The 19,950-nt window shown below is 40.8% G+C and overlaps 1 protein-coding gene and 1 pseudogene across 4 annotated transcripts in view; one reads left to right on the top strand and one right to left on the bottom strand.

Annotated features, from left to right (window-relative positions):
- MYOM1 (myomesin 1) overlaps positions 1 to 5,859 on the top strand; it is a 135,153-nt gene extending 129,294 nt beyond the window's left edge. For all 4 annotated transcript variants that reach the window (XM_038543722.1, XM_038543723.1, XM_038543724.1 and 1 more), the window contains 2 exons: positions 1,067 to 1,122; positions 5,021 to 5,859. In XM_038543722.1, the coding sequence (XP_038399650.1) occupies positions 1,067 to 1,122; positions 5,021 to 5,314 (350 nt within the window). In that variant the 3' untranslated portion in view covers positions 5,315 to 5,859. The remainder of the gene's footprint in view (positions 1 to 1,066; positions 1,123 to 5,020) is intronic.
- LOC100683728 lies at positions 3,210 to 3,888 on the bottom strand (annotated as a pseudogene).
- Positions 5,860 to 19,950: the final 14,091 nt, after the last annotated feature.

Here is a 19,950-nt window from a genome sequence, read left to right as displayed (position 1 = left end):
GCCCTCCTCCCAGGGTCCCCAGAGGAATCCCATGGATGCTATGGAGCAGAGCTGGGTAACTTCATGTCCACAGATGTAATGCAACCCTCCCCCCATGGGGATCAGGAGTCTGGGGTCCACACAGTGAGGTGATTTGCCTGATGTCACACATCCAGATGATGAATTGAGCTTCCAAATGGTGCAAGGTACAATGGAATTAGCAGGAGAAAGCAGTCAAGATTCAAGCTTGTTCAAAGCTTTAGTCTAACTTAGTGGAGAAGGGAGTTGTAGAAATAGGGATCTAGAGTCACACATTAATTGAAGTAGGCCTAAAGGTGAGAGGGTGATGGCCACTGCATCAGTGTCAGACAAATGTCCCTTTGAGCAGATTACAGAAAGTCGTCATTCCCTGGGGCTGAGTCAGTCACTTCCAGAGCATGGGGCTTGGTGGGGGCAGAGGAGCAAGAGATAAGCTCTGGATTTCAGCACCCTTCCCCCCATACCTTATCCCTTCAGCTGGGGGCCTCTGTACTCATGGCCAAAGATATAGTAGCCCTCCATAACCCTATACGCCAAGAACTACCAGGAGACAAAAAAAGGGAAGCTCTCTAGGAAAGGCCTCAAAGGAAGCCCACATCTTCACAAGTCTCCAGATATCATGGTGTACAGCCTCCAATTATGCAAATTTTTTTTTAATCATAGGGAAGCCTATAAGAGAGGCCAAGCAGACTTGGAGGCTGTCCATAGAGATCTGTTCTGCCTCCTTGAACAAAGCCCCACTGAGCTACAGAAGGGCCACAGCTGAAAATAGCCATGAAAATTACAGAGCAAGTCTTAATACCACAAAGCCATCTCAAGCTGATAATTTAGGTATAGGTAGAGGCACCCATGCCCACAAATTATCTGTACGGGGAAGGATCCAAAATTACTGAATTCTTTTCTAACTTTGCATATTAAAAACAGGTATAAAATAATTGTAAGGAAAAGGAAACTAAATTGGAAAGTTGTTCCCTGGGGGGCTTCTTTGTGAGTGTGATTACTGGTACTCCTCATTTCAGTGATTAACCAGAAACACCTATTCTTGCAGATCGTGCCCGAGTGGTGGGTGGTCTCCCAGATGTGGTCACCATCCAGGAAGGCAAGGTAAGCATGGAGCACCCCTGTCCCTGCTTCTTCCACACCAGCAATGGGTTTTGGTGCCCAGACTTTGTTCTGTCTAAGAGAACTCCCACAATCTTCATCTTAAGCCATTGCTGCTTAGGCTTGACTTCAAAATAGCCAAATACAAGATTCAAAATAAAATCCTTTTTCCAGTCATCTCAGTGTTTGTAGGCTAAGCATCAGGATTCAAGCTCACCTATGGGGGCACATGTTGACCACTTAGTCTCTTTCTAGAGATACCCTTCCATATTATAAGAAGCAAAACATATTCAATCACAACTATATGACAAATGTGGTTGAAGAAAGATGTGACCTCTTTCCCTATGAAGGAAAAAATCCTGCTCCATGAATTTCTATAGGCTCTGTTTCAGTTGAAAACTGATTTCTTTTTTTTTTCAAGATTTTATTTATTTATTATAAATAAAATTGAGAGAGAGAGAGAGCACAGAGGGGGAGGAGGCAGAAGGACTCCCCACTGAGCAGGGAGCCCAATGTGAGACTCCATCCCAGGACCCCAGGATCACCACCTGAGCCAAAGGCAGATGTTCAACCACCGAGCCACCCAGGCACCTCTGATTTCTTTCCGTTTAACTTTAAACTTGTATTTCTTGGCTCCACAATAATCTCTCTGAAAAGCAATGAACATAATTTCTAACCTGGATTCACTTTCTTCATCCCTCTGTTTCATTAAAACAAATTCAGTAAGCCAGCCATAGTAGAGGCGTACTTGTTTAAAACGAAACCTTTTCCCAGTGAAGACATATGATAGGTAGACTAGGGTTAAAAGAAAGCATGTGGAAAGGCTTTAGTGAGAGGCAGGTTTCATCCAGCTACATTTCTTCACAGGTGGAATATAAGACCACAGCTAACTTTAAGTTCAACCATTGGCAGGACTGCTTTTGTCTCTAGACTCCATTTTTCATATTCCTCACTTAATGGAGAAAAAAGAAAAACAAAAGTTTTAGGTATATGTAGAGGCACTTGGTATAAATTTGTTCACTTGGATAAATTTGATGACAATGGCTTGATTATTTTTCTTGCTGAAATGTATTTGTAGAATAATGTAGTAAGAGATGCTACTTAACCATGGAAGGAAAACAGATTTCCTAATCTCCAAATTTTAAATAATACTCTTAAAGAAGAGGTAATAAGTGATAAGACCTTTTAGAGGGCTATTTAGGAGAATAGCCTTTCCCCTATATATTGTAAATTATATATTCCCTTATAATTTCTGGATTATGGTAAGAAAAAAATGCAAAAATGGAATCTCAAACGTGAAGTAAATTCAACATTGTTGGCCATAGAAGAAATGCAAGTTAAAACCACAATGAAATATCATAACATCTATCAGAATTGCTAAAATTAAAAGAGTGACAACAACAGATGCTGATAAGGATGTGGAGAAACAGAATCATTTGTATGTTGCTGCTAGAAATATAAGGCAAGATTATACAGCCACTCAGGAAAACAGTTTGGCAATTTCTCAAAAAAGAAAACATGTATTTACCATATAACCCAGTAGTTGTACTCTTGGGCGTTTATCATAAAGTAATTAAAATTTATGTTCACATAAAAACCTATATACAAACGTTCAACAGCAGCTTTATTCATAATAGTTGCATGCTGGAAGCAGCCCAGATGACCTTTATAGGCGCGCGCGCGTGTGCACACACACACACACACACACACACACACACACAGGAACCATAAAGAGGGACAAACTATTGTTCCCTGAAGTAACTTGGATGAATCTGCAAGGTATTATGCCAAATAGAAAAGGCAACTTCAAAAGGTTACATGTCATAGGGCTATTTTTTTTATTTTTTTTTAAAGATTTATTTATTTATTTATTTATGATAGACAGAGAGAGAGAGAGAGAGAGAGAGAGAGAGAGGCAGAGACACAGGAGGAGGGAGAAGCAGACTCCATGCTGGGAGCCCGAAGCGGGACTCGATCCCGGGACTCCAGGATCGATAGGATGCTATTTATATAATGCTTTGGAAATTACAAAATTTTATTTATTTATTTATTTATTTATTTATTTATTTATTTATTTATTGCTTGTTAATAGTGCCTTTATTTCTCTTCAGTAGTTGAATTTAAAGGGAGATAAACCAGTAAGGTCATCAGTAGGTCAAGGTTGGAGATTAAAGGTGTTACCAGAAACTGATTTCTTATTCTTTATTTTGATGATAATCTCGTAAAGAGGCTCAAGGAGCGGCCTTAGGCGGCCTCTTTAGCAGCTTTTCTCTCTGCCAGCATCCACTGCTTCTGTTTAGCCAGGCACTTCCTGGCAGAATAATGGGCTCCCAGGTCGTGATAGTGGTCCCGGCAGGCCTTGGCCCCCTGGGTGAACTGCTCCAGCTCCTTGGCACAGTTCTGCCTGTAGCTCTCACCTTCCCGCTGCTGACAGGCCTTCAGCCTCTCCTAGATAATGTTGATGATTTCTTGATCCACTTTATAGTCTCTTCTCTATTGCATTTCTGCTTCAAACATGCACAAGACATCCTTTTCCTGGCACCCCGTGATGTCTGGCACATGGCAGAACTCCCGGTGGTAGTAGTAATACCTGTTCTTTGCATGCTGCCGATCTATAAACTCTCTCACTAGGGTCACCGGCCGGTCCACGAGGAGGTTGAAGGCCTTCGTCAAATAGGTTATGGGGTTGGGCACCGAGGTCTGCGGCGAGGGCGCCGGCGTGCGGCGCGGGAACCCGGGGTACATGTCCTTGTCCCAGCTGTCCGGCATGGCGGCGGCGGTGGTGCCTGGAGGGGACAGTCCACTCTCGGAGGCGCGACCCCAGCCTCCGCCTGGGTCCCACGGCCTAGTTCGCCCGCCGCCGGAAATTACAAAATTTTAGAAATGGAAAATGGATTGGTGATTCCCAGAAGTTAGAAATGAGGTTGGGATGTTGGGGGTAGGGGGTGGGAGTGGGCGTGGGTACAAAGGGCAACATGAGAGATCCTTGTGAGGGCAATAAATGTTCTTCATCTTGGCGGAGGGGGTGTATACATGTACCTAGACCAGTGATAGAATTGAATAGAACCGCACACACACAAATACCAATGAGTGCAAGCCAGACTGGGGAAATCTTGAGTGGGAACAGGGGATTGCATCACTGTCAGTGTACTGGTTGTGTTATTATACTATGGTTTTGTAAAATGTTACTATTGGGGGGAAACTGGGTAAGAGCACACAGTCTGTCTATTGTTTTTTATGACTGTTCATGAATCTACAATTATCCATGAATTTTTCAACCAAGAAGTATGGTAAAGTAAAATTATAGGTCTAAGCATTGATCTTTTAAAATAAGAGGGTTTCAGCATTGATGGTAATATAATAAAATATCAGGAAATAGGAATACATTTTGGTAGGGCACCTTAGCAACTGCAACAGACTGGGTGGGGTTTGGGGGGAAATAAAACGAGGGAGATGGAACCTGAAAATTAGTCCCATTATCTGAAACAGCTGTTACGGTTCTGCTGCCGGGCTCTGTGAGGCAGACTAAATGCAAAGTGAGCAGGTGGTGATTATGGCAATGAGATTTCTCTACTGAGACAGAATCCAAATGCCACACAAGAGCAAAGGCATCTATGTGTTTACAAAAGCAAGAGTGCAGATGGGAACTGGAAACAAACTCCTTTGTGTGGCTCTGATGAGAAGCCTTCCCAAAGCCAGAAAGCTGAGATCCTACAGAAACCTACTCAGGATTGAAGTTAAATAGTAATTCATGCAGGTGCAGACACCACATAACTCCACCCGTCATTCCAGGAGGGAGTTATATTTATCCTCCTTCAGGTCCTGCCAAACCACCAGACTCTTGAAGTTGGATCAATGTACCTGATATATTTCCTTCTCTGTCATAAAACGTGTCTTACAGGCGCTTAATCTCACCTGCATCGTTTGGGGCGACCCAACTCCAGAGGTTTCCTGGTTGAAGAATGAGAAGCCCTTGGTCCCAGATGACCACTGCAGTGTCAAGTTCGAGGCTGGCAAGACTGCCTACTTCACCATCAATGGGGTGAGCACGGCCGACTCTGGCAAATATGGGCTGGTTGTGAAGAACAAATACGGCTCAGAGATCAGCGACTTCACTATCAGTGTGTTCATCCCAGAGGAGGAGGCAAGAAAGGCCACTGAGCAGTCCCAGAAAGGCAACAAGAAGTCCAAGTGACCAGAGACCACCCAGAGGGTGTGCAAGGGCAAGGGGAGCTGGGCTGAGCTGCCTTATGTTATTTGTGTGCAAATGGTTTGAGCTTATGTATAAGGAAGTCTTCATGCTTTCTACTCCCTATTTTTGTGCTGGCTCAGGGGAAAATTGTAAAATCTTTTATTCATATAAAAAACCATCAACTAACAACATTTTAATAGTTTTTCTTTATCTACAAATTCCGTGTTAAGAAAATACCATTTGTAGCACAAATATTAGGAAACAGTTTTAAGGAGAAGACCAGAATAAAGTCAGAGGGACATTGAATGATGGTCAGAGAGCAGATGTATGTGTTGTGAACCAGCGTTTGGACTCGGCTAGACTTTTCTCAGTAAATTCTCATGGGTTGCAATCACACTTCAGCATCCTGTCAAGATGGGGACAAATTGTTAAGCCACCTGGTATGTTTTGTGTGTTGTTAATGATAATGACGTGCACTTCTGTTGACGGTCTTGTGATTTGGAGCCTCCTCAGTATTAATAAACAGTCCTCACACCTCTCCTCTTTCCCATCAGTGTTTTTCTCATTCTTCCTGCTTGGCTGCTCAGTTGGGTGGTCTCTGCTGCATCCTTCCCATCACCTCTATAGCACATCTTCTAATTTAAATTCCTTTTGGTTAAAGCAGTACTTATATAGCATGATCAGATGAGTCACCCAAGGTCAATTGAGGTTCAGGGGTGTGAAATTGCTCTGTCACTGTACATCTGGTGGCTTACTGTACAATCAAGTCAATTCCATTGTTAAGATACCCAAAGTAATTGCATGTAATGTGTCAATTAGGGATAATAAGATGGTGTGGGAGTCTACTGCCAGAATTGGTGACAAAGGACATGCAGCTAAGGAAAAAAGAACCCTGATTCTGAGTTCAGAGAACTGTCTGCTTGGAAGACTGCCCCTCTTTTCAGGGCTTACTGACAGGCAGCATTCTGCTTTAGGAAATTTGGTTCTTCCCCAGCCTCTACCCCACAACCGCTACCACCACCATTGCTTACATGCACCACACACACAAACAGAAACATTCACACTTGTACTCACTCACAAACCACTGGAGGAAAATTATGATGAAAAGAGGTTTCCCCTCTCCATCCTCCTACCAAAGGTCAGGGATGGGCGACAGACTCCCTCATAAGTTTGGAGATCCACCTACACATCCTCTCCTTTGCAAAGTTCAAGACTAGAAATTGCCTCTCATCTGATTGTTGCTGATTCCCTTGTGCAGCCAAGTGGCCCCTGCTGTTGCCATGACATTGAACACCAGGCAGCAGAGAGACGCTCTTCTCTTACTAATAAGTGTGGCAAGTTGATGCACTTCTCAAGGGTCAAAGGAACCCTGCCAAGGCAGCTGACTTTGAGCAGTCTAAAGCTTTTCCTTCTTCAGCAAGGGGGCTCTCTGGACAAGAGGACTAAAGGAAGGTGGACACCAGCAGGGGAGCCAAAGAGAGGGTAAAGGAGGAAAGCAGGAGCAGCTCTGCATGTCAAGGAGCTGTGCAGGTGAGAGGCCCCCAAGACCCCCCTTAGAATCCCAAAAGCACCCCTCTTAAGAACCAGCAGCAAAGTCACCAGAGTTGGGGGAAGGGAAGAAGGGAGGTGTGTGTGTGAGCAGAATCTGCTAACCAAGCCCCCGGTTCCACACCACTGGAACCCAGACCAGAGAGAAAATGAGAAGGGCTTTGAATCCAATGAAAACACAATTTTAAAACACTGTGTCCCAAGTTCTGAAATTGTATGAAAACTTATAAAATCAAAGTGCATTACTAATATCCCTGCCATCCAGTCCAGAGAGACTTGATAGAATAAAGTGGCAGTGAGGGAAAAAAAATATCTTTCATACTCATAGCTCTATAAGCTGAGACTCCTCAATAAAATGGTTATAAGAATTATTTCAGGAGTGCCTGGGTGGCTCAGTCAGTTAAGTGTCTCACTCTTGATTTTAGTTCAGGTCATGATCTCAGGGTTATATCAGGCTCTGTGCTGGGTGTGAGGCCTGCTTAAAATTCTCTCTCTCTCTTTCTAAAAAAAAAAAAGAATTATTTCAGGCACTAACAACCAAACTAACTCAACTACATTATGATTTGATGGCTTACATAAAAAGCTGCTGTTTCTACAGGGGGAAATAGAACAAAAGTATAGATGTATCAATTTAATGATGCTGAAAGTCTTTCTAACTCATGAGAATTCATGAATCTGTGACCTGCTAAATGTGGGCTACTGGTACACAGAGGATCATACTAGAGCTCAAAAAAGACTATTCAGTTTTGTTTTATAAAATTAATATTCTGTCTATTAAAGTAATAAATTTAAAAATCTAGATCTTCCTAAATCCTTGAGGGTTAGCTTTAAAATCTTATTTTTCTTTTCTTTTCTTTTTTTTTTTTAAAGATTTCTTTATTTATTTATTTATGATAGACATAGAGAGAGAGAGAGGCAGAGACACAGGAGGAGGGAGAAGCAGGCTCCATGCACCGGGAGCCTGATATGGGACTCGATCCCGGGACTCCAGGATCACGCCCAGGCCAAGGCAGGCGCTAAACTGCTGAGCCACCCAGGGATCCCCAAATCTTAGTTTTCTATTTAAAAATCTAGCCATTGGAAAGATTTAAGGGTGCTTTAATAGTATAACTAAATTCCCTTTAACTCACTAAATTGTATTTATAAATTAATATATTTGCTTTCCATTTTAGGTACTACTATCATCTGACTTAACAAACAAAAAATTTCTGAATACTAAAATAACTTTAATTACATATGAAACTAAGTATAAAGATATGGAAACTTTTGAGTTCTCTTAAACGTTCTCATTTTGTATATAAATTCAGTAAGTCTTCAACATTAAATCACAATCAGTTAAACATTGTAAATGAAAATCATAAAGCTGAGCTATTAGTAGGATATATTATCTAAAACATCACAAGTACCTAAAAATCAAATATGCACAGATGTCGTAATGCGAACGTATTCATTCTACCTAGATAAAGCCCTACTGGCCTGGGGCCAGAGTTACTACCCACATCAGAACAAGAGACATGGCTCAGATTGTTGAAGATGGGCAGCTGTACACCCAGATCCTGCACAAAGCTGGGGTACGCAAAGGGTAGCTTAGTCAAAAAAATTGGGAATGGTAAAAATATCACCAACTGACAGGGAGAAGCTATACGGAAGCTTGCCATCTGCCTGGGGGTGGTTCTGGGTAGAAAAACAAAGTTAATGGATTCCTCAAGCCCGTACTGCATGCTTGTGGGGTTCAAATTTGCAGCACCACATGGTGTAGGAATCTCAAGCCAAGAGTTCCCATAAAAATGGCCAATGTCTGTGGCTCTGGAGAAGCAAATGTGAAACTACACTACAAGGGACTTCTGTGTCTGCCCACAAAGGATTACTGTTATGGAAATTGTCCTCCCACCATAAACAGCTAGAAAACCAGGCAAAATATATGGGGGGGGGGGGGGGGGGACTATTTAAAAATAGAGCACTGGCACACAGACATAGAGAACTATGATCCCTGGGAGAAAAAGAAACAGAAATGAGAGAACTGCGATTGCCCTGGACAGCGTGTTCAGACTGCAGTACAACCAGTGGGAACCCAAACAGAACCTGCCAATCTCATTGAGCTAAAGGGACAGAGACTGAAGTTCAAAGAGGCAGAGGCGGCTAGAATTTGTGGGAGCAAGTGCAGGGAGAAGAGAGGAGCTGTGCTGGCTAGCTGCGGGTGGGTCTTGGGCTGAACGCTGCCCTGGGGATGCAGGGAAAGAGCCCCTGGGAAGCAGGAGGTCAGGTAGTTCTTGGAGCTCACACTGGCCTGGAACAGTTCTCCCTCCCACCAGTCTGCATGAAAAGACTTTGTAATATGTGGAACATCGGGGAGAGTCCTCAGAAGTCTCTCACCTTAGTAGCAGGGCTAAATTAACCCTAGACGAAAAGCGGCTCTTGACCTATCCTAACAAAAGGTCAAAGCAAGCCTCAAAAGGATCAAATATCTATAATAACCTAAGGGTGTGTCAGAATGAAGCACAGCACACTTTAAATGGATGCATTATCCAACAGTATGAAATTCGTTGTAGAGAATATCCCATAAAAAATCAGCAGGCATGCCAAAAAGCAGGAAAATACAACTAACAACCAGGAGAAAAGTACATTAGATAAATAAGTCCTGGGGATGTAATGTACAGCATGGTGACTATAGTTAATAATACTGCATTATATATTTTAGAGGTTGCTCAGAGAGTAGATCTTAAAAGTTATCATCACTCAAAAAAAATTTGTAACAATGCAAAGTGATGGATGCTAACTACACTTATTGGGGAATCATTTCACAATATATGCATATGTCAAATCATATTGTATACCTAAAACTAATACAATGTTATATGTCAATTATATCTCAATAAAACTGGAAAAAATACTTCATGGACAAGTATTATGGAAGCATCAAGAATAATTCAATATTAATTTAATATTATTTGAATAGATAATAAAAATTCAAAATAGATTTTAGTAATTTTAACACCATGTAATTCCAACAGCAAAGTAATCATAATTTCAAGAAAAGATGCTTGAGTTGCTTTTGAAATCTGATAAACTATGTGTAGATCAGTACTTTGTTGGTGGATTGTAGGTATATAACTTGAAATGTCATTAGTATCATTTTATAATCATTAATGTAAATTAGCAGATCTCTATAATCTAATAAAGTAATACATACTTGGGGGACAGAAAGAGAAGTACATTAATAAAAACAAAACCCAGAAATGACAAAGATAATAGAATTAGCAGCCATGGACCTTAAAGCATCTGTTATAACTGTATTCTATATTTTCAAGAAGCCAGAGGAAAGTTTGAATATATTAAGTGAAGACATAGAAGAATACCAAGGCATGTCATAATAAATTTGCTGGAGAACATTGATAAAGACAAAAATCTTAAAAGCAGCCAGACAGAAAAAGACATCACGTATAAACATAAGAATAATAAAAGATTTCTCAGGGGAAACTATAGAAGTCAGAGGACTGTGGATCAAAATCTTTAAAGTGCCAAATGGAAAACAAGCAAAAAACTCTCAACCTGGCATTCTCTACCTGTAGAAAATACTATCCAAAAATTATATTAAGGCAACATAAAGAGCTTACACTACAAACTAAAGCTGAGAGAATACAAGTATGGGGGCGGGGGAGGTGGGTGGGAGGGGAGGGAAGCACAGAGGAAGAGGGAGAAGCAGGCTCTCCATTGAGCAGGGAGCTCGATGCGGTACTTGATCCCAGGACCCCAGGATCATGACCTGAGCTGAAGGCAGATGCTCAATAGACCGAGCCACCCAGGTGCCCCAAAGCTGAGAGATCTCCTATCAGCAGAACATTCTCTGCTCTCAGACTTCTGTCAGGGCAGGCAGCCCTGCTTCATGAGCTTCCCCCAGGCCAGTGCCCTTTCATCAGAATGTCCCAGGAGATGTGCCTCTTCCTCACACACTCCAAACCAAGAGGAGCTTTTTGTTTCCCTGAAAGGAAAACTGTGCCGAGGGAGAAGAGAACATCATTGCTGGAGTGGAATCAAGAAATCTGAAATCTTCCTCTCAGGAGAAAGTTTCAGCAGTGTTGAAAGTAAAGATGAAGAAACAACAAGGAAAAAAATTCTTTGTTTCCTCCTCAGAAGTGAAGGAGAAGGCAATTACCTATACCTCATACTAATACAAATATAAACTATCATTTTTTCTCCTCCTTCATTCATCAACAAATATTGACTTAGTGCTGGTCTGCTCCAGGCCCTGCTCCTCACAGGCTCCTGGGCGTGACAAGCTGACCCACAGCAGTGGGTAGGGCACGTTCAGCCACTAAAACTCCTACCTTCTCACCACGTTTGTGTCCAGCGACAGTGGAAAATCACAGGCAGCTTTGACCTTTGCACAGACTCTGCCAGAAGTCATGGAACTGAAATAGGGGTGAGAATTGTTTTTTTCCATCTCCCTGGACTGTGAATGAGGCGGGATGAGTTCTTCTCCGTGTGTGGGCGGCGAGGAGATGAGGGGAAGAAAGGGAAAGGAAGAGAGATGATTTATTGGCTTCTACGATCAACTTTTTGTCTATAAGAATTAGACGAGTTTAGCTTTTTATATTGTCCTTTCTTTTTTTTTTTTTTTTTTAAGATTTTATTTATTCATGATAGACGTAGGGGGAGAAAGAGGCAGAGACACAGGCAGAGGGAGAAGCAGGCTCCATGCAGGGAGCCTGATGTGGGACTTGATCCCGGGACTCCAGGATCGCGCCCTGAGCCAAAGGCAGGCGCTAAACCGCTGAGCCACCCAGGGATCCCCTGTCCTTTCTTATCTATGTTATGGTTATTAACATTTCAAAAACTTGCTGTACGCTTCTAATGCTGCATTAAGAAGGCCATTGTTGGGCAGCCCCGTGGCCCAGCGATTTAGCACCGCCTTCAGCCTGGGGGTGTGATCCTGGGGACCCGGGATTGAGTCCCATGTCTGACTCCCCGCATGGAGCCTGCTTCTCCCTCTACCTGTCTCTCTCTCTCTCTCTCTCTCTGTCATGAATAAATAAATAAAATCTTAAAAAAAACAAGGCCATTGCCTTAAAATATGAGGCACCAAGAAATAGAAAAGCTTTAAGTAAAAACATAACAAAAAACTGTTGTACTAGAGTGATTAAAAATTTTTATTTGTATTTTAAAATATGGTCATGCTCAAATCACTCTGTCTTACAAAACAGAGACATTTGGATGTCCCTGGTTCTGCTAAAATCTGAGTCAATGACATTTGAACAACTTTTATGTGGAAGCAGATTGATCTCTGGCAGAGCAGAAATGCAAAGCCAATTTGTCCCATTTCCACTCTATTTTGATAATATGAAACTAAAATAGAGGGAAAAGTGTATCACCATAAGGCTGAAGATATTCAGTAAATGTTCAGATATCTGTTGATAAATAATTTAAAGCAAAATAAGTCAAGACACTAGAAAAGTTTAAAAAGTTGAAACATTATTTGAAATATTATTATGCTGGTATGTTATGGAGATGGAGTTATATATTATTACCATTATATTGTTTCTATATTATAGAGAGATATACATACATTTATATATTTATATTATTATGTATCATTTTAAGATATAGTTGTGTGTTATAGTTATTATATTGTCTTATAGTTTATATTATAGAGATATACACACAATAAAGATTACGGGACTTGAAATCTCAAAAAATTTCATAAAGACCTTAAACTAGTAAGAAATTTGGAGCTGTTCCTCATTTCTGTTCAGCTACATTTACAAAAATGCAGTGTGGCTCTTGTCAACACAGGAAGTTTGTTACAAAGACATCATTCAAAACAAGAGTCAAACCCTAGGAACTCCATTTAAAACGAAATGGAAAAAAATTTTCAGAAAGTGTTTACTTCTCCAGACTTTAAAGTATTTTATGTGGAAATTAACCAAGTCTCTGCCAAAAACAAATACTAACCCAATTCACTTCTGCTGTGGACCTCTTGTGTGAATCCTTGAGAATTCCACATCATTCTGGCATGACATTGTCTCATGCTAAATGTAACCATCTGCTGTAGAAAAGCATATGTTGACTTCATGCTTCTCCCACCCAAGCTCCCAACGTGTTCACCTTCGGTAGCTGGCAGAAGTTCCACAAAGAATGTAAGTTTTTTTGTTTGTTTGTAAGATTTTATTTATTTATTCATGAGAGACACAGAAAGAGAGAGAGAGAGGCAGAGACACAGGCAGAGGGAGAAGCAGGCTCCATGCAGGGAGCCTGACGTGGGATTCAATCCCGGGACTCCAGGATCACGCCCTGGGCCAAAGGCAGGTGCTAAACCGCTGCGCCACCCAGGGATCCCTGCCCTTAAGTTCTTAAAAGAAGTTAGTTATTGACAGAGATTTGAGGGAACTTCTCAATATGTGACTCTCAGTGTGAATATAGATCAGTTTGGCAGTCACTTGTTAGCACTCGTTTTTTCCCCTCAACAAGTAGTTAGAGCAAAGACTGTGAGAATGCAACGATGCATCAGATGGAGATTTACCTCAGATGTTTACTTCTAATTGATGAGACAGCAGAACATGAAGGACCATACAAACAGAGTTCATAAGGAAGATAACTCAGCTGTTATTGGAGTTCAGAGGAGGGATGTAATACTTGCTTCATAGTGAGGGGAGAATAAAGAAGAGAGTGGAATACAGGATTCAGAGAAGGCTTCACAAAAGTAGGAGCATTTTTTCTGAGCTTTGATGAGCCCATGGGGTTTTGCCATGCTGAGACTGAGGAGAGGAGTATTTCTTTTCTTTTCTTTTTTAAGATTTGTTTATTTTTGGGGGGTGGGTTTGGCAAAGGAGGGGAGGTGATGAGAGAGTCTTAAGCAGACTTCCGCACTGAGCAGGGAGCCTTAATCTCACAACCCTGAGATCAGGACCTGTGCTGAAATCAAGAGTTGGATGCTTGACCAACTGAGCCACCCAGGCACTTTGGGTTATTTTTGTTAGAAATCACTCGGCACCATGAACACATCCCAGGAGCAGACAAGTCTGCACAGGAGTAAGCTGGAATAAACACCCCCAGAGAAAGGAAATGTCCAGCAGAATTTGTTCTGTGTTTGTTATGGGCTGAATTATGTTCCCCCCAAAAAATGTTGGAGACTTAAGGCCCAGTACCTCAGAATATGACTGTATCTGGAGTTAGGACCTTTAAAGAAGAAGAGTAATTAGGTGAAAATGATGTTTTTAGGGTAAGCCCAAATCCAAAACAACTAATGTCTTTCTAAAAAGAGGAGATTAGGACATAGACACACACAGAGAAAAGACCATGTGGAGATACAGAGAAGACAGCTATCTCCAAGCTCAGGCGAAAGGCTTTGGAGGAAATACTGCTGACACCTTGATCTCGGACTTCTAGCCTCCAGAACTGTAAGGGAACAATTTCTGCTGTTCAAGTCTAGTCTCTGGTAATTTGTTATGGCCACCCCAGCAAACTAATAAAATCTCCATGGAAACCTTAGACATTCCCCTGGTTTGGACCTAGTTTAGTTTCCTAGCTCCCTATCTTACTCCAGCTTACATCTCAGCCCAGCCAGACTTGTGGACCCCTATGATGGGCCATCTCACCAACATGGCCTGACCCATAAGGCTTGCAGATGGGACACAAACCAGAATAGAGCAACAAAGGTAGAGATAAGCATCTCCTGAAGACCTGCTAGACATAGAGCATTGTGTTTAGCAGTGGGCAACTGTAATAATCTTCTTAGGCTCCCAGGACAAAATATCATACACTGGGTGGCATAAACAACAAACATTTATTTTCTCACAGTTTTGAAAGTCAGAACTCGCAGGTCAAGGTTGCTGTTGATTTGGCTTATTGAAAGCTCTCTTACTGGCTTACAAATGGTGGCCTTCTCACTTATCACGTGGCCTTTCTTTGGTGAGCCTATGCAACCCTCTCGGATTTGAATTCCACCTTTATGGCCTCAATTAACCTTATTATCTCCTAAAAGCCCTATCTCCAAGTGCAATCACATTAGGGATTAGAGCTTAAAGATATGAATTTGGGTAGGTGAGGGATGCAATTCAGTGAACAGCAGCCACTGATGTTTGTGTGGCAGCTACTAATTAATAAGTATTTACTGGAATGCCTGGGTGGCTAAGTTGGTTAAACATCCCACTCTTGGTTTCAGCTCCAGTCATGATCTCAGGGTCCTGGGCTAGAGTCCCATGTCAGGCTTCATGCTTGAGATTCTCTCTCCCTCTCCCTCCATCCTGCCCCAAGTTGCATTCTCTATCTCTCTCTAAAATAAATAAATAAAATTTTTGAAAAAATATTTACAATATGCCAGAAACCGTTTTAAGCATTTTAGACAGTGAATCCTTTTAATAAGCAGATACTAAATAAGATAAAGAAGCAGATACTAAATAATAATAAAGAAGATACCATTATTGGACTGCTTTCTCAGATGAGAAAACTGAGGCACCAAGAGAAATATTTGTCCAAGACTACATAACTATTAAGTGGTTTGGCTGGATTTTGAGCCTAGGCATTTTGGCTCCAAAGTCCACGCTTTTAATAGTTAATTCTACTCAGCTGCCTCTCAGGTTACATGTGGATGGAAATATATTCACAGTCTGCAAGGTATGCCTGAAGCCTTACCATCCTCTCAACTTCACTGGGCACAGGTGGGGGAAGAGGAACAGCTGGGCATTCTGGCAGACAGAGCTGCTGCAGGAAGATGCCCTGTCCCTGTAACTCCCACATACATATACACTCCAAATAAATAGAAATGCTGGATAACATATAACAAAATTGTTTCTAAGACATTTAGAGCATGGGAGAAGAAAGAGAAATCTCTCAAAAGTGTAATGCTTGAGGGCAAAGACAGTATTTACTTCATTACTGACTCTCTAGGGCTTAGAATTGTGCCTAGTACATTCATAGGCATTTGATAAATATTTGTTGAATGAAAGTAACTTTTAGGGGTTGGCAAATGAACAGTAAGTTCAAAGTCAAAGTAGAGTGCAAGAGTAAAATTGGACAGATAAAGGTATTAGAACTTGACACAAGCTTCAGGAGTTGGGAGCTGAGGTTTTGATATTCCTACATCCAATGTACAAATCAAATACATGATGTTCACACATGTCAGAAGATGAAGCCACTAACCTGTGTCAGAAGAACTCCTGTATAAGGCCAAGGAGTTTTCCCATCTGTGAAACAAGAGACTGGAACACTCAAGGCAACCAGTCCTGAGAGGCCACAAGAAGCTAACCTGTCCTTCCTCTAATGTGTCTACAAAACCAAAGAAAGTGGGACTCATAGTAAACAACACCCACCATAAATGAGCTCATAGGAAAAAGTTATAAACCATCCAGGAAATGAACCACCCAAGGGAGAATCACAAGTAAGACAATTCCCATCTAAGAATGAGAGGTACTAGAACAATATGAAGGAATCTATAAAATAATTAAAATATTGAAGTAAAAGAAGAAATATGCCCTATAATGTAGGAATCACATATTATGGACAAAAGGACATATTAATTTGGAAAAGAATTTGGATTTCTTTCTATAGAAATCCTATACATGAAAAATATATTAATTGGATTTCCAGAAGGGGAGGAGAATTGCGTAAAGGCAACTGAGAAGGAGTGGCTTCGGAGGTAGGAAGAGGACCAGTGAGTGTCAGGTAGGCAAAAGAGAAGAATGTCCATCCCAGAGTGGATAGCTATATCAGATGAGGATAATGTTTGGCATTGACTGAGTTTAGTTTTAGTAACAGAAGCCTTGGAGTGGGTTTGAAAGTAAATGGAAATGGAAAAAGTAAATGGAAATGGAAAAAGTGTACACAGAGAAAAGATCATTATTTCAAGTAGTTGTTTGAGTGGGGAGTAAAGAAGCGACATGGTAGTTGAAGGGGCCCTGGAGCAAGGTGGGGAGAGTCATCTAGGATGCTAAGACATGGAAAGATGCTGATGAGGCGGATTGAGAGCGAGACAGTGAAGATGCAGACTGAAGTCCTTGAGTAGCAAGAAGGGATGACATCCCGAGTACAGACAGGAGTCTGGCTCTACAGGGATGGAGCCCCTTTCCCTAAGCCATAATAGAAGAGAGGACAGCAGAGGTAGGAGGTTAATAGTAAGATGATGAGGAAGCTCCTATCTAATTGTTTCCATCTTCTTCATGAATTCCAAGGCAAAGTCATCAGCTGGAAATGAAGATGCAGGAGGGAGATGAGGATCAGGTTAGGGAGAGAGGAAAGGGAACAACATGAACAGCTTAGAGAGCGGGAGATATGGTGGGGTTTCCAGGAAGTGTCAAGGGCCCATAGAAATCTGTGACACATATTTAAGATGAGACTGGCCAGCAGCATTGTGCAACTTTCTATAGTATTCAGTTGCATGAGTGCACTTATGATGGAGGACAGACACTTTGCCAGGTGAGTATATGGAGAGAGACAGTGGCAAGATAGAGTCAAGACCAGTTTGCAAGGAGGTGATTACGGAGTTAGACCATGGAGTCTAAGGCTGGGCAACAAGGGGAGAAGAACATTGGAAAAAAATGATATTCAATGGATAAGTAATCTCAAGAAGATGAAACCATTTGGAATGAATTATTTCACTAAGTAGGCCAGAAGATAACATGTCACGGCCAGATAGTGGAAAGCCTAAATTTGGGAGTTCAGAGATATTTTCCCCCCAGCAGCCCCTTACAAGTCAGCAGAATAAGTAACAATGAATGGAAGAGGTTGCAGAAATAACAAGATTTATTGTCTTCGCCTTGCCCAGAATAGGTGCCCCTACTTCTTCACAGGTGGCTGAAATTATATAATTAAGAAACCATTTCTTCATCGTCAGGTGACTTCCTGTTAAAATGTAAACCTTGTGGGAGAGATGATTTATGCCAACCCAGGCAGGCATACCTCATCTGCTCCTTTCAGTAATTAGCAAGCACCTCTCAGCAAAGGCTGCTCCCAACTGTGACATTCTCACAACCTCACCCTCAGGTGAGAATTCATTTATCAGGTTATTTATAGAGAACAGGTTTTTATGTGGAAAAGAGCAGATATATCCAGCACCTGAGCCAGAAAGTTTGGGCCTTCACAATATATCTGGGCATGGCATTGTTTCCTAAGAGTGCAACTAAGAAGTTTTGTAAAAAGGGAAGGAGGAGAAGCAGAAACATGGATGGAAAAATTTTTTAAATGTTTACTCATGAGCAGAGAAATTCTACATTAGACAATTTATTGTAAGGAAAGAGATGATGTATTAAGATATTTGAATAAAAATGTTTAATATAACACTACTTATGATATCAAACATGGATAGCAATTTTAATACTAAAGGATAGGAGATTGGCTAAGAAAAACAGTCATCCACAGAGGGAACGCTGAGCAGCAGTATTGATCGATATATTGCCCAGTTGGAAAAGAAAATGCTTTTCATTTTTTTAAAATTTAAAAATCATATAAATAAATAAAGAGGAAAAAACAAAAAGATACATATATCAAGCTGTTTTATATATAACATGATATATATAACAGTTTGTATCTATAGGGTGGGATGATTGCTGATGATTCTTAGTTTATTTTGTTTTTTCTGTCTTTGTGCTTTATTATGTTTTGCATGAAAGCAAAACCAAATGTGAGCATGTTTGGTCATCATAGAAAATATCCAATTTGACTTTATTTCCTAGCTGTGCAGAAAATACATATATACCAGCCTTAAAATTCTGCTGTAAGACTTAATAAACTTTAACAAATAAAGCTTTTAATTCACAATATTTATTCGGACAGTATCTATCACAAAGAAGCGGTTGACTCAAACTGAATTACCTAATTATAAAAAGAAACTCTTGTCAGAAAATAATGATGCCCATAAATAAACAAGGAGGTACAACATTCTTTTTCTAAGATATGCTTTTTCTGATGACTAAATTATCCTACTTTGGGAAACATAGTTAATGCAGTAGCTTCAGCTGGAAGACAGGCAATATTGTAAGGCTTGGCAAAGATGGTTCTGGCATCTTCCCGGAGTCAGAGTGGGAACATTGTGGGAGGAAATGCCAGGTGATAAGTACAGTGGCCGCTCATCCATCGTCCTGGACACAGGATCAGCAGTCATCACTGTCCTGTGCTGCCTTCTATCTCATTTCCTGCATGTCTACTTTAAACTCCAAACAGGCCAAGAAACTAAAGGAAGGAGAGAAAGATGGGAAATGAGTCTGAAGATGGAAAAATCAGAGAAAATGTAAAAAGAAAGAAAAATGGAAGGTAGAAAGAAAAGAACCATGTCACTTATTGTATTCCCAATGGTATAAAGGAGGGAGAATGATTATTTCTATTATAAATAAGACATTCATTTATCTCAACACACATGGATTAGGGCTCCATGATGCCCGAGGCCCTGTGTTGTGAGAAGAAAAAAAGCATTTTTCTATCCCGGTGAACACAACCAGACCAGTATTCCAGAATGTACTTTTTGCTATTCTTCTACTCAAAATTTCATGAGTTTGTCTTGTGAGCTTGGCTCATGACTTTCCAGCCCCTAGAATCACTGTTTCCTTCATATTGCCCCATCAAATCCTAATTGTTCTTTGCTGCTTATCTGCTCCATGAAGTCACTTTTAACTTTCCTTCCAGGCTGTGTGCATATTTCTCCTTTGAACTCCTATTTTATTTACAATGAGTAGTATGTTCACATGTTAGAATGAAATTATTTTCCATTTGTGTGTATTTTTTACTCAGTGTATAAAATGAGCCTTATGAATTCCTCACACTAACACAGAAATTGGATGCCGTGAACACTGATTGATAAGTGCACTATATAGTAGTTGACTGTATGATTACTGGGACTGTGTGATAATCAGGGATTGAGCAATAAATACTGATTGATAAACACATCATTATTGTCCTTTAGTAACTAAGAAGTAACGTAAAGCAGATGATGATTATCTAGTTATAGCAACAATTTATAGAAATGTGTTCACATCATTTATTCACTCAATTATTCAATAAATATTAAATATTCATTCATTGGGAAGATACATTTCCTCATTTTCCAGCTGTTTTGCTGTAACTGAAAGGAGAGAGTAAAATTCCAAATGGAATAGAAAAAGATCAAT

This window comes from Canis lupus, chromosome 7, assembly GCF_011100685.1.
Source record: "Canis lupus familiaris isolate Mischka breed German Shepherd chromosome 7, alternate assembly UU_Cfam_GSD_1.0, whole genome shotgun sequence".
Lineage (NCBI taxonomy): Eukaryota > Metazoa > Chordata > Mammalia > Carnivora > Canidae > Canis > Canis lupus.
The sequence above is the reverse complement of the archived record's forward strand: the minus strand, read 5'-3'. Positions and strand labels throughout refer to the sequence as shown.